Consider the following 17,763-nt stretch of genomic DNA (forward strand, 5'->3'; position numbering starts at 1 on the left):
CCCATAGTGAAAACCTGAAATAAATGTTTTAAAGAGAACTCCCTGAGACAACATGATAAAGAAACCAAAACAAAATCCAAACCCATTTGGGTGATACCAGATCCTTCTACAATTGTGTGCTATATGGTCAAATGTGCAACTGTTTAACAGGAAATGTATTTCAGTTACCTTAAAGTCCACTTTGTTGCAGTTACCAACAGTTCATTGATGGAGACTTTGATACACAAATGTTGCAATTTTTATCCTAAAACTATTACAGCAACTACAATCCCTCATGACAAAACTGTTTGTATCAAATGCAGTCCAAGGTATCTTTAAGTAATCTTTTATTAACATCTTAGAAAGCTGTTCTCTGACTTCTTTCTTAGGTTTGTCTCAGGTACTCACAGTTACTGCCTGATTTCAGTGCAAAACCATTCTCCCTGATTTTTAATGCTAAAAGGGCATGCTTCTCACTTAACCTAATTAGATAATCAAGTCCTTACAACTTCAGTCTTCCCTAGGATATCTGACAGTGGTGTCTGAAAGAACAACAGGCTAATACTAATATACTAATATCTAATATAATATAAACTGGGCCTCTGGGTAAAAAGAGGTTTGTAGTTCCTCGTCTTTTTAGCTCAATTTAAAAATGCCTATTTCCATCTAGATTTATAACCTTATGCATTTGTTATATATTTTCACAGATTTAAATGAGTCCAGTCTGTTTTGTCTTACAACAACTACATTATGGAAAAACTGGCAGTACAGTACAGTTGCTCTTTTATAGTATTTAAAACCAGTTAAACCAGTGTCATGAGCTTAAACCTTAAATAATATCATCACTGATTACATTTTTAGGTTTAACCTTTTAACTATTTCTACAAACTTTTTTACGATTGAAGTATACAGTATATACACACTTCAACAGTTGTTATCTATGCACGTTTTTAAAAAGCTAATTGAAATATGGCAGGAATATGTAGAATTATGTTTCCTTTAATGATGTCAGTAGTCACACCATCTTTAATCATGTGACCATAATTTTTGTGTGTGTGTGTGTGTGTGTGTATATATATATATATATATATATATATATATAGTATTTGATCACCCTGGGATTTTGCAAGTTCTCTTACTTAGAAATCAATGAGGGGTCTACAATTTTCAGTATAGGTGCATTTCCACTGTGAGACAGAATCTAAAAAGAAAAATCCGGAAATCACATATGATTTTTGAACAATTTATTTGAGAATTACTGTGTCAAATGAATATTTGATCACTTGCTTATTAGCCAATTTTCTGACCCTCAAAGACCAGTTATTTTGCTTTTAAATAGTCCAGCTACACTCTGCTCATGATTCTAAATAATTAGCACCTGTTTGAGGTCGTTAGCTGTCATAAAGACACCTGTGCACCCCACAATCAGCCACAAGTAGCAACATGTTAAAAAACCAAAGAGCTGTCAAAAGACACAAGAGTTAAAAATTGTAGACCTTCACAAAGCTGAAAAGGGCTACGGGGCAATTGCCAAGCAGCTTGGTAAAAAAAAGAACAACTGTTAGAGCGATTGTCATCAAATGGAAGAGGCTAATGATGACCGTCAATGTCGTTCGGACTGGGTCCCCACGGAAGATTTCTCCTCATGGGGTATCAATGATGCAAGAATGGTGAAGAATCAGCCCAGAACTACACGGGAGGAGCTGGTCAATGCCGTAAAAAGAGCTGGGACCATCACTTCCAAGGCTACGATCAGTAATGCACTAAGACGTCATGGTTTAAAATCTTGCATCGCACAGAGGTTCCCCTGCTTAAGTCAGCCCATGTCCAGTCCCGTCTGAAGTTTGCCATGTATTGTGACATATTTGGCAAAAACCTCATTCCCTCAGTCAGAGCACTAACCCAATGACCCAAAGCACATAGCCAGGAAAACCAAGAAGTGGCTCCGTAAGAAGCATATCAAGGTTCTGGAATGGCCTAGCCAGTCTCCAGACCTAAATCCAATATATATATATACTCAGCAAAAAAAGAAACGTGCTCTGACTTTCAACTGTTTTTAGTTTCAGTAAACTTAATGTGTAAATATTAAAAAAGTCAACACCATAAGACATAAACTAAAAATGTTTCACAATGTGTCCCTGAATGAAGGGAGGCTCAAAATCAAAAGTACCAGTCAGTATCTGGTGTGGCCACCAGCTGCTTGAAGTACTGCAGTGCATCTCCTCCTCATGGACTGCCTATTGCGGACAGTCTGAGCACTGATGGAGGGATTGTGTGTTCCTGGTGTGACTCGGGCAGTTGTTGTGGCCATCCTGTACCTGTCACACAGGTGTGATATTCGGATGTACCGATCCTGTGCAGGTGTTGTTACACGGGGTCATCCACTGAGAGGATGATCAGCTGTCCTTCCTGTCTCCCTGTGCGGACAGTGTGGACATGGCAATTTATTGCCCTAGCCACATCAGCAGTCCTCATGCCTCCCTGCAGCATGCCTAATGCACGTTCACGCAGATGAGCAGGGACACTGGGCATCTTTCTTTGGGTGTTTTTTTACAGTCGGTAGACAAGTCTCTTTAGTGTCCTGCGTTTTTAGAACTGTGACCTTCGATGCCTACTTTCTGTAAGCTGTTAAGGTCTTAATGACCATTCCACAGGTGCATGTTAATTAATTGATTATGGTTAATCGAACATGCATGGATTTTTGCAACATTATTGTTGAAATACAAAGTCCTGAAAAAGGGACGTTTCTTTTTTTGCTGAGTATATATATATATATATATATATATATATATATATATATATACATATATATATATATATAGTATAATAGGAATATGGCCAGAAATATGGAATATGGTCAAGAATTCAAGCACATTCAAGTAAGACAATATAATATAAAACAATTGTATATAAAACAATAGGTTTTGTTTTATATAGGAATTTGCAATGTGATGAATATGAGCTAATGTTTTAAATCTTAAGTCTTGTATACGTCAACAGTCGAGTATGTTGAGTATGTACACTGAGTCCTTATCGAGTTTTAAGTATAAAATTAAGAATCTCTGGCTCATGCATCGTTTTTCTAATACACACCTCAAGTTATCAAAACAGGGACTTTTTTGGAACGTTTATAAAAAATTAAATGAAAGGGAAACTTGGATTTAAGGTGATATGACTGTCATATACGACAACTAACAAGGAGAACACAATAAGTTTTTGTGATTTTATAAAATGCAAAGCAATCATATGTCACAGCACTACATTAAAAGACATTTAGCTAACATCTCAATCTGTAGAATTTAATATCAGTAAAGGTGTGTGATATCATGCTGTCCACAACTAATAATTCCCTGCAGTTATGCAAATTATTTTCAAAAATAATGTGGCTATGATTGCTGCCTCATAGCTCCAGGGTCCCTAGTTCAATTCTGAGCTCTGGTTACTGTCTGTGTGGGGTTTCTCCACATGTTCCCTACATGTTTACCAGAATTTCTACTGGATTCTCAGGTTTCCACCCACTGTGCCCCCCAAAAATAAATAAAGTAAAAAAGGGTCGGCAGTGAAGTCAAAAATCTTAGATGTGAAAGAATAAATTTGCAAACCTGATCCAGTCTGATAAGCTACTGTAAAATCTAGATTGTAGCCTTGCCTTTTGCCCATGAACCAAATGTTCATCTCTATGATCCTAAGAAGAATAAAATGGTCAAGGTATTTCTGCCAAAAGTGTACAGTGGTGGCCAAACCGTATTGAGACAAACATGAAATTAATCTTTTTTAATGACATTTGAGAGAATAAGAATATTTTTTTGTTTTTGCAATAAAAATTGCTGTGCAAAATCAATATTGAGTAAGTCTTTTATTCTTCAATACCTGCTGGAACCAGCTGGGCATAGGGTCAAAAAGTCATCAGCAGTACTCTAGTGTCGATTGCAATTTATGCCTGCCTAATTGCTTCCTGGAGTGAAGTTAGCAATTCGCTTAAGAATGTTGTTTTTAATACATGTGACCACCACTGTAAAATCTAACAATTTTATCAACACACATGAGGTAGTGATTAAGACTATTTATATATTTCTATATCTCTTGCAGTACCTTGTACTATACTGACTCAGTAACAATGCTAAGAGGAGGTGAAGTTTAGAGGAGCCACCAGCAATCAGGTGGGAAATTATTTAATGCATTTGGTCATCGTTGATCTTGTGTTTATTTGATAGGAATCGGGTACACACTTTTATATACCAGAGGCAATTCAATGGCTGTAAGAAATGCAACAATAAATGTATGTTTTAGCTATCTGCAGGCACTCGCTTCTTGGACTCGAGAGGTAATCAATATAATTATAGTTCACCTGCATTTCTAATTACTCTTCGAATTAGTGGTTCATTTGTAGTCAAATGTCTTAGAATTTAAATATTAAATATTTAATTGGTCCAACACTGCAATATGTGTCAAAAAGGGCAGGGTAACGCGGGATTTGTTTCAAACCCAAATGAGCTCTGTTTTGTAGCAAGCAAGGCAACACTACCCAGAAATCTGTGAAAACAACTCTCATTGTTTTATTGTTCTCTGCAAATGACATGGGGGTGGTGAAAGGAGCTCCTTCAAAATATTTCCACATTTACATCTGAACAAAAGTAATATGCACAGATGCATCCTGCTTGCATATCAACACTTATTTAAATTTCAAATTTAACAATGAACCCTATGAAAACAGGATACATTATTGCCTTCTTATGAGACTGATGCAGTGTATTCCCCTGAAGCCATAAATAAAAGGCAATAAAACTGAAACTTTTAATAAGCCCCTATAATATGTCCCTTAGGGGATTTGTAAAGTGTATTTAGCATTTCAAGATAAAGAAACAGTTGACTCTTAGGCCTAGTTTGGCATTAATAACAAAAAAGAAAAATGACAGATGTGTTCACATTCTAATTTCTCACAACCTATGATTTCAAAATGTTTAACTATGAGAATATTACCTAAAATGATCAAATATATTCGTAACTGCTTTTTTTTTGCAAACATCATAATGCTATGCATATTTGAGTAGAATCTTTTCTCTAACAGCGTGGGCTGTGAATCTGCTAGCTTTATTTAAAAATATTTGGAATGTCCTGTAATGTAGATGTAGTTTCTCCCAAGTCTACAGCTACTTCCCCGTCTTGACAGCTCTCAATTTCAGGAAACAAGATTTTTATACTAATATTTTACCTTCGTTAAAAAAAAGTCCTCCACAAGAGGGAGCAAGTGATGTTAAGAAGTTATAAAAGAGCTTTTAAATGTATTATTGCAAATGATGGAAACGACGGACACTGTCAAAATATATCTTCCTTTAATAATAAATGAAACTTAGGAAAGGGAAAATAGTTATACACATCTATTAAAGTGAAAGATAAAAGCATTGATTCATTTGACCCAACAGCACTCATTTTTTCATTATTATTATTATTAGTAGTAGTAGTAATAGGCTACTATTATTATTATTATTATTATTATTATTATCTTTCCGAGCAAAAATGTATACTTTTTTGCCTTTCACACGCTACACATCCAGCGTATAGATAAACACATGTCGGGTTTTTCTTTATAAAAATAGTTTTTATTTGCTTTATGAGATGACACTAAACACTGATGAAAAGCACAAAGGCTTGACTGTTATTTATAGTTGTTCATATTTCAGAAGAATTAGTATACAGTATGTTGGTGTCAACGGCAATATACATTTAAATATTTAACTTTGTTAATTCCGTGTTCATTTATTTTATACACAAAAAAAACACCGTTAATTATTCCGATGTTCTCCTTTCCGATACCAGACAATATCGATCAGCGTGTTACGTCAGTATCGATAACTTTCCCGAACCAAAATCAAGTGCACTTGACCAGTTAATCCCAGGACCGCGCCACCCGAGTGCGTTTTCTTCTACTTTTATAATCGCATGATCCCGCGTCCTGTCGCCCCGCGTCTTCACTCATCAACGTTAAGTTTTTAAGGGGGGCTGCTATTTTCATAACATTTTTTTTTTCACGCGGAGGAGCGTCAACGCTGCTTAACGAGGGGAATCCAGCCCATATATTTATTGTAGCCGGTGCAAAAAAAATCTCCTCAATATACCCCAAGATGGCCGCCGATGTGGGATCGATGTTTCAATATTGGAAGAAATTTGATCTACGGCGGCTGCAGGTAGGTCATCTCTCTCACCTCACTGCAGTAAATAGTCATTTACGGGCTATTACACGATGCAAAGAAGGTAATTTTGTTTCGTTGCGACTTTTTTGGGGCGAAACAAAAGCCGTTGCATTGATAGTTATTAGAAATTGATCCTGTTCTGCCTTTGTTCGGTTCAGTCATTGATCAGTGGCGGAGCGGAGCGGAGAGCAGCGCGGTGCCTCTCTACATCCACTGCTTTGCCGAGCCTTTCTCGCTTCTTTCTTGAGCATTTCCTCCGCTTATCGCCTGTCGTGCTTCGGCATGGAAACTTTTACTGCTCTCGCGAGTCTTGGTGTGTGCACTTAACTTTTTAAAAGGCGTTTATTCTGATGAGTTTACGAGGCGGCGCGTGACTAACTCGAGTGCGGGTGGTGATGAGGCGCGCTGGCAGGAACCGGCTCGTGTTTTATTGACATTTATATCGCACAGGAGATGTTATTTTATGGTAAAGGCAATAATCGTGCCGTAATGCTGCATGTTTGTATTAATCCGAGCCCGCACTTGTGATGTGCAGCTTTACCAGGTCTGCACGATGAATGGGCTTGTTAGGAAAAGTTCTTACGTTGAGCTTTGTAGATTTTTGTTTATAAGTATAAGAAGAACTTGAGCACATCATGCCGTTATGCTTGCAAATATTCTAACTTTCACTATGTTGATTATTTTCACGCTACAGTCTTGTTTCCCGTAATGAGAGCAAAATACGGCTCATTTTAAATCCCCACGTCTCCGTTGTTTGAAACATCACACCTGATTGTTAAGCTACGCTAATTATTTTCATTAACAAAGGGATAGCCTACAGCTTCTGCGCAGTCACTATACGTGTGTTGTTTTTTTTTTCCCTGCGTAAATAATGCGGTCACCGCTCGACCAGAGACAAAAGGTTTGGTCACGAGCACCGACATTGCGCTGCGATGCAATCACGCGGATCAAACCGCTATGTGTTTATTGCTGTGTGGCAGCTTGCACAACGCAAAGCGTGTTTTTGTGTGTCTGCCTGCTTTTCCTCCCCGCATTGTGAGCGTTGCTCGGCCAAGGACTGTGTAATTGCATTCCCTGCTAATGTTTGTAAATCAGCCTGGGCCGGCGCAAGGGCACCGTCTGAGGCGCGTGATTGATGTCCTGTAACATGAGAAATGACGGGAGCATGGAGGGAAAAAGCCGAGCCGGAGAGGAATCGCGTTTTGCGCCGCGGTGTGTGGCCGCGCGTGCGTGCGTGTGTGTGTGTATGCGCGCGCGCTCAGAGTCGCTCACCGACACTGACGGGTTTAAATGTGTGTGTGATTGAAGCAGTGAAGCGGTCCGCTCGCGTTTTAGTTTTTCAAACATATAGACACTGCTCGCGACGTTATGTTTCCGTCTCCGTAGACACGATCGACACTGATATTGATTTGTGCAAAGAGCAAATGTATTTTCACGGAGATCCCCGTGCAGAGTGATGAGCAGGGTTACTGTAGTGAGCCTGGAATGAAGTGGACTATACACACTGAGGACTTACTGTTATTCTAAACTCTAGGTAACTGCAAGTCATTACATGAACTCTGGAATTGTATTTTTTAAAGCCAAATGTGAGTTTTTGCCTCCTTTACAGACATGTAGTGTGTGTAGTTATGTCTAAATAGTGATGGCCAATACCACTGATTATGCCAGGCTGCAGGGTTTGACCACTTGTTAAACCCACAATTCCATGCGTGCAAATCCTCTTTCTCTCAGTTTTTAGAATGCACACGTCTGCACATGCAAGTCTTAAGGCACTACTTTGTTCCATAAGTTAGTCTAGGTCACACCTGGCCTGGCTTATTGATGTGTTCACCTGCACTCCATGACAATTCAAGGCAGACTGAATTCAGTTACTGAATGCCCTGTCAGCATCCTTCATTTTTCTTTGTATCACATTAGCTTGGGTTTGCTTATACGTACAACCAAAACCCCAGCCCGCATTGACACGTGACAAAATATGTTGCTAGTTTAAATCAGCATGTAAATTTTGGATTGAAATAAAATTTCTTAGACATCAGTTAGATGTTTGCTCTGCCCCTCAAGATGAGTGATTTTCACACAACGCATTCTTCAAGTGTCATATTTAACTTCTATGATGAGATGAATATTTACAGAGGGTCATGAATATTATATTGTCTTTGCATCGGTTTGTATTCTCTTAAAAGTGCACTTGCGATGATAATAGATGTCAGACTGCAGGTCTCGCACAGTTCACTGTAGTAAGTTACAGAGATCTGAGTGAAAGAAAAAGTGCTGTGTGCGGAGTGTGATTAAGTAATCATGTAAAGAAATGATGCACAAAATCGGTTACTTGGCTAAAGTATAGATACATTTTATGATGATAAAATCTAATAAACTGTAAAGGAATTGCAAACTATTTCACGGTAACATTGTATATTTTTATGCATGCAGTCAAACGAGCATCTTTAACATCAGCGGAACAAAGAAACAAAATCACAACATTTTGGGTGGACATGGTGGTTGTTCTCACAACTGCTTTTCTCCCCTATTTCTCTTCTTGGCAATTGTGGCCACAGTGTCTACTTTTGTACCCTCACCTACCTATGAACTTGAACTACACGGAGGTATATACATTATCCGTAAATATAGACTATGAAACAATAGAGAGGACAAATCTATCGTAGCGATCTATGAAACCATAAAAGTGAGTCATATTGACAATTTGTTTGCATCACAAATCTATATACAAGCTCAGATTTCAATAATGCCTTCCTCAAAAATTTTATATTGTCTTTCTCGTCAGTTGTTGTGCTCTAACCTTAGACCCCTTGGGTGGAAATAGTCTACTTGTATCGACCAGTGGGGGAATAAGTGGGGGATCTGTGGCTGACAGTTGATTTATTACCCTCTTTTGTCTGTGTTGGTCTGCAGCGTTGCATATGGCCGTGTCAGATGATATTTGTGTCTGGGCTCTGTGTGTCCTGGGTGTCGGGACGGTTGCCCTCCAATTACAATAAGTTAAAAGCCAACTGCTATATTGCTGTTTTACCTCAAGGGTGCTTCCATAATGTCGCCTGGTTCATAGGAGTTGATCATCTTGAAGAATATTATAAATACAACACCATTTATAGAGATTTCTGATTTAAAAAAACAACAAAAAAATTTACTATACTAGATTTGGTTTAATAAGTTAGGCTTCTGTTTGTGATCACACAACTATGTTCTTGTTCTCCTTCTTTTATTTCCTAAACTGAAAATAAAAAACTTTTAACTTTTTAACATTTTCTGACTGAGAATTTCCTCTTGGCATAAACAAGATCACACAGAATGGAGAGCGAACGGGTTCTGTGACCTTGGTTCCTTCTGGTCTCAGGTCACTTGGCTGTTGCCTTGGTAATCATTCACACCAGCCAGATGGCAATTCCGTGGGCACCCATCTAAAAGGACCAGTCAGGAGGTTCCGGGTCCTGGTATGTAGGAAACAGGCTTATGAGATCCTTTGTGCAATATTATAAAATAGTCCAAAATAGGAAATCAGCATCATTAAATTGAATGTGGATCTGTAATGCAAACCATTTTCATTGAATATTTGGTGCCTCCTCTTGATGCTGATTAAAGCCTGTTTTAGTCTAAGTTCGGGATGAGTCTATATGTAATGATCTGTTCCAGCTTTTTTATTTGATGGTACATGCCAAGTGTTAGTTTAACCAAATAAGGATAATTATTCAGTTGTAAAAAACAAAAGAAACAAGGGAAATTAACAAAATCATAATTTTTAATGATCATATAAATATTCATTTGTTAATGATGGGCTTTTTATTAATGTGATTGCACTGTAATTCTGCATGGGTGGTGCTGTGTGTGTGTGTGTGTGTGTGTGTGAGTGAGAGACACTGACAGGCTGAAATATGCGCTTATGGAAGTGGCAGAGTGGTATATTTTAGTCATTCAGACACATGAACATGATTTTGTTGTTTTATTTGTATAATGCATACTGCTTTATTAGATCAGAAACAAAAGAGTTTGCCAAAAACTCTAGGACTCGGGTCTTTAAAATGTTGGCTTTAGTCCTTAGCAGGCAGTAACAGGATGATGAGCACATGATGCCTCCACACTGTTTTCCAAGAGTGTTCGCTACAGCTTTCTTCTTTGGTACAGGTCTTTTTTTTTGATAGTTGGAAGAAAATAAATCTTATGGCAACACTTTATTTTTTTGAACCCAGCAGAGTAGATCTGGGATTATTGCTGTCCTTCCTGTTCTTGAATTTGACATTCTGTGGGGTTTTGATTCTCCTGGGCAGTTTGGGAAGGATTTACAATGATGGAGGGAGCAGTGTTTTTGCTGAGAGGAAGCATTTAGTGGAAGGTGTCTTGGAGGATGAACTAACTCCATAACTGCACCACAGAGAATTCACACATTAATGCACAGCAGTCAGGTCTGCACCAATCACCGATTATCCACATACATTATTAATCATGGCTGATTGTCAAAATGCAGATCAGAGATGCTTATCTGTTGATGCTTTAATCCGGAGATGTGTGTAATGTAGTACTATTTCTTATCCATCGTGTGTGATTACAACCTCTCTCACTCACTCTAAATCTCTTTAAAAGAGAAGAAGAAAATGGAAAAAAATAGCATTGACACCGTGGTGAATTGAGTTGTGGGGTCCAGAAGTCACATTCTTCTGCTTTGCTGATAACATTAAGGAAGAAGTGAAACTGACTCAAGCTTTAAGCAGGTTAGTCTTTCTTTGCTAGATTTTGGGTTTGTGACTTCAGCATGAGGTGTGGAGTGATAAACTGCATTTTTTTAACGCTATGATGGGCAACTATTCATAGAGGAGAGAACAGCTTTGTCATAAAATGTCGGCTTAATCACCGTGACCCTCCAGGGGATTGATTTTTTTCATACCTGTCCAGAGTCATTTTCTTCCATTCACACCAAGTGTTCCAGGATAAACACTGCTGCTTTGATACGCCTGTGCGCTTTTCTTATAATGACAGTTTTATGCACCACACAAAGAAATCCACTTTGTAACGTGCTTGACGTGATTTGCAGCTGCATTAGTGAACTGTTTGTCTTGAACCGAAGTAACATGGCTCAGCAGGAAAGTCTGCCATGACAAAGCATTATGTGGACCTTCATGCATCAAAACTGACCCTTACTATGCATGGGTGAGAACTTGACTGCAGCAGTGGCCTATCACTAGACTTGATGCATAACCATGATGCATGCCTGCAGCTTAAGCTGGATTCCCATTCAAAAAAAAAAAAAATCACTAACAACGTCCCAAATGGATAGATCCTCAATTTTTCACTATTGATCTGCACTGGAGCACCACAGTCCTTCATGGCAATAACTCTCAGCATTTTCATATTAATACCTTGTTCTCTGACACTCCTGGGGATGACTGTGGGCTCAGTGCAGGAGTAAATAACGAGGCTTTAACAAAACTTTGGGGATACATTAGTTCAAAGGAGAAAGAGACTTGGTTTTCTTCATTCTCTTTAACCCACCAGTGGTCTCCGTAAACCTTTCTTTCAAAATGGATAGAGAGAGAGCTAATGGCTCATCTGTATGAGCATAAAGCCCTCCTCCTCTTCCCTGCCGGAACTTGGCCCAGTGGGCCATATTGAGCTGTGTACCTGTACAGCAGCGTGCTTTATTTGTTTTGACCGTCTGATGGCTGAAATTTTGAACACCAGTCTTTCTTGCGCTTTTTAGAGAGCCTCTATTGAATCCTTCCATTCTTTTTTTTTTTTTCTCCGTCTTCCCCCATTCTCCTGCTCTGCTGTCTGCCCATCTCGTATCAGGCAGTGCTTTTGTTGATGTAATTCAGTTCCCTATTGTCCATTCTGCCCTCCAGGAATAAAAGGAGACCCCTTGATTGTGTGTGTGTGTCTGTGCAGTATTTTGCCTGCTGCTATGCCTTGAAGATAGTACTTGTATTTGGATGCAAATTCACGATTGTATGCTTATTGCTCATAAAATAGATCAGTGAAGCATTCATTTGAGCACAACCTAGATTTTTATTATACGGTCCTTTTCTTTATGTATTTAAGTTATTAAAGGTACTAGTAATAAGCTCAGCCTTTTTTGTTTATTTATCCTCTATTTAGGTTTATTGTAACACATGAAAGGGTCCATTACACATGGAGGAAGAAAACCTTACAATTTTCCAATATGAACCTATAACATGGGGATTTCATTATAGAGCATGTATCTTTGCGATTTTTATTTTGGTCGTACCAGTGGATATAATACTTGGTGTTTAATAGTAAACAAATGGAAATGGAGTTAGTAGAGCTGTGCGATTTGTCCACATACACATTCAGTTTTTACAGTTCCTATAATTTTGGAAATCCTATAATTTGCAGTAATTGTACTTGAACTGAAGGCTTGACGTCACAGGACAGGTTGGTATAGTGATATAACATAGATGTATTTAAAAACATGGAGTCCATTACTCTCAAATAGCAGGCTGTGTGAGTGTTAAACTATTTTGTCTATTTAATGTTTCACTTTACCTCATTTCCCATGCTAAATAATTAATCTGTGTTATGTAGTCATTAAATAAATGCATCACTGAATTAATACAGTATTTATATGCAATTAGTTTTTACTGTTTTGTTGCCATACTTTTATCAAATCTAAGTATTGTGCTTTGTAAAATTCTGAGCTATTTTTGTAATACTGCTCATCTCTAACAGGAATGTTTAAGCACTAACTATTTGTAAATCTTATACGGGTTAGTTCAGTGGGAGTATCTCCGCCTGTCTCGTGGAAGATTAGGGTTTAATTCCTCAACAGGGAACCTCATCTACAGGTGCGCACAAGTCAGTGCCAGTTCCAAGCCGGGATAAAATTGGGAATGTTGTGCCAGGAAGGGCATCCGGTGTAAAATCTGTGTATGTGGCTCACATGATCCCTATGGAGCCAAAAGGAAAACATCACCACATGGAGAAAGTTTTACAATTTCTTCCTAACAATAAATCAAGAGGTTAGATTTAAAGTAAGATAAAATGAAAACATCATACATACACACATCTGCGACTTGTGATATGTTTTGGCCTCTACATGGTTGTCTTGTGATCAATTTTAAGGGCTTTCCTGGGTATTGATGTTTCATGGCCACGTTCAACTTTAAAAATATAAACTCATATTGTAGCAGGTGGTACTAGGGGGGACAGAGAAGTAGTCATGAAGAAAAAAACAATTCAACAAATATTTGTGATGCCTCAAGTGTATCTGGGAACAAAAAGCATTAACATTCACTATACAGAATCAAATACCAATCATGTCCTTATCAGGTAATCCATCTAATTGCATGGTTGAATATTAATTAAACTGTAGTTTTAATGAGTAGAGATCTGTAATTACATAAACATGGCGTTATCGAAACCGTTATCTTTACGAAATGATATAAACCAGTAATCAGAAGAACAATAGGTGTAAGATGCACTCATTTAGTGTGTGTATCTGGACTCGTTTCTGTTGAACGTTGTTTCCGCTTTCCTTAGAGAGAGTTTAGGGCAAATGCACCAGCTTGATTTTATGCTTAATGGATTATTTTACAACGCAATTTGTTGTTTTTAGATAATCATTTAGATATACCTTTGGCACTGTAGTGTTCATATACGTCTTTCCACAAAAAGGGATTATTTAGGCATTTTGGACTTTAAAGAATTAAAGAAGGTTGAATTAAAATGTTCCTATTTGAATCTCTTTTGTAGTGTAATGCATTCCACACCTTCCTTTATTCCAGATGAATTTTGTTATTTCTTTCCCCCTCTCTCTCCTTTGCAGTTTTCCCCAGACAGGTTCCACAGTGCTTTAGAGGGGATGGATTTAATTGCTCTGTGGGGATTGGTTGGTGGTGCCGGGCTCGGCTGTTTAATTAGTGTACCCTGCCGGGATTGGTTTAATGCTTTGTGATCTTGAAATTGTCTGATTGTTCAGCCCTCTGGGGACCCCCTTGCTTTCTCTGTCTTTCTCGCTACCGCTTCCTCTCTATGCTCTTGCTCTCTCTTGCTCTCTTGCATGCGTTCGCTCTCTCGCTCCCTCTCTCTCTCGTGTGCCACCAAGAGCAGCAGGTTTAGTTAAACAGTGCGGTGGGCCTTGCTGAAGAGGGGAAGCACTTTTTCCCATTTTCCCCTGAGGCTTGAGCAGTGGGGTGTAAACATGAGGGTGAGTATGATCACAGCATCTCACTTGGGGGGCCCTGCTCTTCACTCCCTCTGTCGCTCCCTCTTGAGCTGAAGCCGACTCAAAACTGTCATTCGGGTTACCCATGGCTTCACTGTGGGGACTCGCAAGTGCCTGTGGGATGAGACTTTTTTAACTCAAACAATTTAGTGCAAAATCATCAGTGAGTCTTGACCGTTTTTTATATTTTTTGTAAAGGAAAAATGGAACTAGTATGTAGCCCCTACTACATTTACACAATAATGCATGAGCTGCAGAGCAACTGGCTTGATGTGAGAGGGGCTCCGCTTGGGGGCATGATCAAATTAAATTTTTATAAGCAGCTACATGGACCATACCTTTATTCTGACCCTTTTTTTTTGCCGTGGAGCAGTGAGGCTGTGGTTCTGTTGGCACCCACTGCTGACATTTAATATATAGCAATTTTTATATTTAAAAAGACACAAATAGTCATGTGCATTTGTGAGAAACAAATGCTACATTGTGTTCAGTATTCTTGTATGTACTGTACATATCTCATGGGAGGGGGCAAGTCTTTTATCTTGTGCAATGGCCACCAAGTTTGGCATATGTGTAGATATGCCAAAAAATGTATACACAGGAAAAGAAAAACTTACAGGTTATACATTTTAATATATATATATATATATATATATATATATATATATATATATATATATATATATATGAAGATAATGTTATTGTAATATGTTTCTGGCTGTGTGTGTATGTATATATTTACATACACACATTCTTACATTTACATACTCACAACTTATAGAAGTTAAATCAAAACATCTCAGTCACTGATCCACAACCTTAATCACTACTCTTTATCCTTATATCCTACCTACTTGTTATACTTAGCTGGTAGTAGAGGGAGGATCAATGATGGCGCTGCTAATATAACTGGACTGCATGAAGTTCTGTATAAAAGCAACGTACTGTAGTTAAACTCGGTTTAATGAGAATGTAGTTTGCTTTTAAAATCATAACTGACTGTAGGCAAAAGTTTGTGCCTATTGCTTTTTCCTGTAACTCAGTTTCCCACAAAATCTTTTTGGTTATGTTTTGAGTGCTAGTGTTTAGCCAGCTGGCACTACCGTGATAATTTGTCCCGCACAAATGCCATTCTTGATTGAATTCATCATTGTGTCTGGATTATAAGATGTTTTGGTTTATATGTACATGTCTAAAAGGTTAGTGAAACCATACAGTATGTTCATGCATCTCCTCCAGTGCTCTCTACACTGTCCTTGAGCTCTGTCATATTAATGATCAAAGTGCCACGAGAGGAGACTTTATCTGAGCCTATATTCATCGCCTCTGTATTCATTTCATTACAGTCGTCTGAGGAGCTCTGTTCCATTTCTTGGACTTTTAATAGTCTGACCAGGTCTCTTTGAAATACTATCAGTAGCTTCTGTTTTCAGGATTGCAGGAGAAAGTATGTCCTTTCTGTTAATTTGCAAGTCTTTTTGTAAGTCTAACCTCTGGTTAAACCTTCGCCCATGGAAATGAGTGGAAATTATTTGCCATGCTGATTTGGAACAGTCCTAGTGAAAGATATATGACTTGACACACTCTTTTTCTTTGTGTGTTCACAGAGCCTTGTGTATTTTGTTTCCTATTCACTTGTCTTTCTCGTGTCAACACTTGTACTCATATTAGTTATGCGCTTACTCAGCTGCCTCAGACTGAAAGACAGATGCAAACCAGTGCTTGGTGAAATCCTAAAACAGTATGTTTTTACTGTTTGAATATACTTTTTAGATTCAAATAAATATATTTACTTTTATAGCTCAAATCAAATGCTAAGTGTGGTCTCTTCTTTCCGGTCACTGACAAAGCTATTCCGATTGTCGCAAGTGCTGATGTGTTTTTTATATTTATTTATTTATTTATATTCACAGTCACCTTGGTGGAATTAGAAGGGGAAATTACATTGTGCATACGGGGAAAAGTGGGTGTGTTTATTCTCTCCATGGCCCGCCACCTGCCCTTGGTTTTGGCTCAGATGCAGCAGAGAGTGTTAAGGTCAACAGTTACAGTACCCAGCATCAAATGCAAATCAAGCGTTTCCTCTTGGAGCAGAGATACTTGCCAAAGTAGAGGCGAGTGGGTGCTGTGACTTAGTATGCGTGGGTGCTATTCATCTAAGGCCAAAATCAGTGTTCTTCATCTGATCATAAGACAACCTATTTTAAAAAGGGCAGAAACTTCTGCCTGAATGTTGCCACACAACATTAAATAGTCTTTTTTTCTCGTTGATTTTAAAGTTGCCAAGTAAACATGCACCTCACACATCCCCGAAATGTGTCTCTCGATGTTCCAGATGAAATACCCCACAGATCATACATTCCTCAAAGCCGCTCTATGTCACTTTGCATTCAAGTAAGCTGTTTGAGTGACTGTAGATTTAAAATGCAAATGAGCTACTGCCACACCCTTCAGTGTTCCCCTATAAAAGACAAGGCATGGCGGCCTGTCATGCCTGTATGAAAAACATTTTATTTAAATCTAATACAGTGGCTTGTATAGTTCGAGGTTCAGAACTGCTACAGTGTTGCCATCCAGACATGCTTTTTTACATCCTAAGCTAACTTGCTATCTTGATATTCTCGCATGATAAGTTTCTTACCGCAGTATGAACCAGTCGAATAGAAAAATCTACATTCACATTTTTGTATGTACAGTAATGTAAAAAAAAACTTTTTTTAATACATGCTGTCTTGTGGTGATATGCAAGATCTCCCATTGGGTTGTTAAAATAAAAGTCGGTCAGATGTTTTCAAAAATAAATTTTTGTAATTAGATTTGCTTGGTTTGTATTATGCATAAGTAATTTAAAACTGATATTTTTACAAGTTATTAGAACTCAAAAATATCTACTGTCAGTAATTGTCATATCGTATTAAAAAGCCTGCTAAATATAACATTTTTGAATTAAGAATTTGGCCTCTGCAAATCAGCATTAATCTTTAGTACTCATAGAACAATAGATATAGGGCATTATTTCAGTTTTGAAACCTCCCATGCAGTTGGGAAATCAATAGAACACACCAATTGGCATATTTTCAACCATAGTCATGCCATAGACAAAGTGCTGCTAAAATACCATATGGCTTGGTCTCTCGCACAACGTTTATTTTGTTTATTTTCTCGCACATTTTAGCACATAATACATTCTTCTACCCAAACAGAGTGCAGGAAGCAGGACTTACCTAAATTGGTGGTAAAAAAAATATTTAAAGCATTTCCTATTTGCCCTTGTGTTTTCCCACTTGCTATCAGGAAAAATTGAGTTTTGGAGGAGTTTTCATTAGCAACCAATTTACTGTGTGGAGTTATAACTAGCCTAGCCAAAAAGGCTGGGCTAGTTATACTAGTTAAACTTTTTTTTAT

At 38.1% G+C, this 17,763-nt stretch overlaps 1 protein-coding gene across 2 annotated transcripts in view; it reads left to right on the plus strand.

Annotated features, from left to right (window-relative positions):
• Positions 1-6,100: 6,100 nt before the first annotated feature.
• cux2b (cut-like homeobox 2b) overlaps positions 6,101-17,763 on the plus strand; it is a 118,925-nt gene continuing 107,262 nt past the window's right edge. For both annotated transcript variants that reach the window (XM_053504873.1, XM_053504874.1), the window contains exon 1: positions 6,101-6,164. In XM_053504873.1, coding sequence (XP_053360848.1) covers positions 6,102-6,164 — 63 coding nt within the window. In that variant the 5' untranslated portion in view covers position 6,101. The remainder of the gene's footprint in view (positions 6,165-17,763) is intronic.

The sequence above is a fragment of the Clarias gariepinus genome, chromosome 9 (assembly GCF_024256425.1).
Source record: "Clarias gariepinus isolate MV-2021 ecotype Netherlands chromosome 9, CGAR_prim_01v2, whole genome shotgun sequence".
Lineage (NCBI taxonomy): Eukaryota > Metazoa > Chordata > Actinopteri > Siluriformes > Clariidae > Clarias > Clarias gariepinus.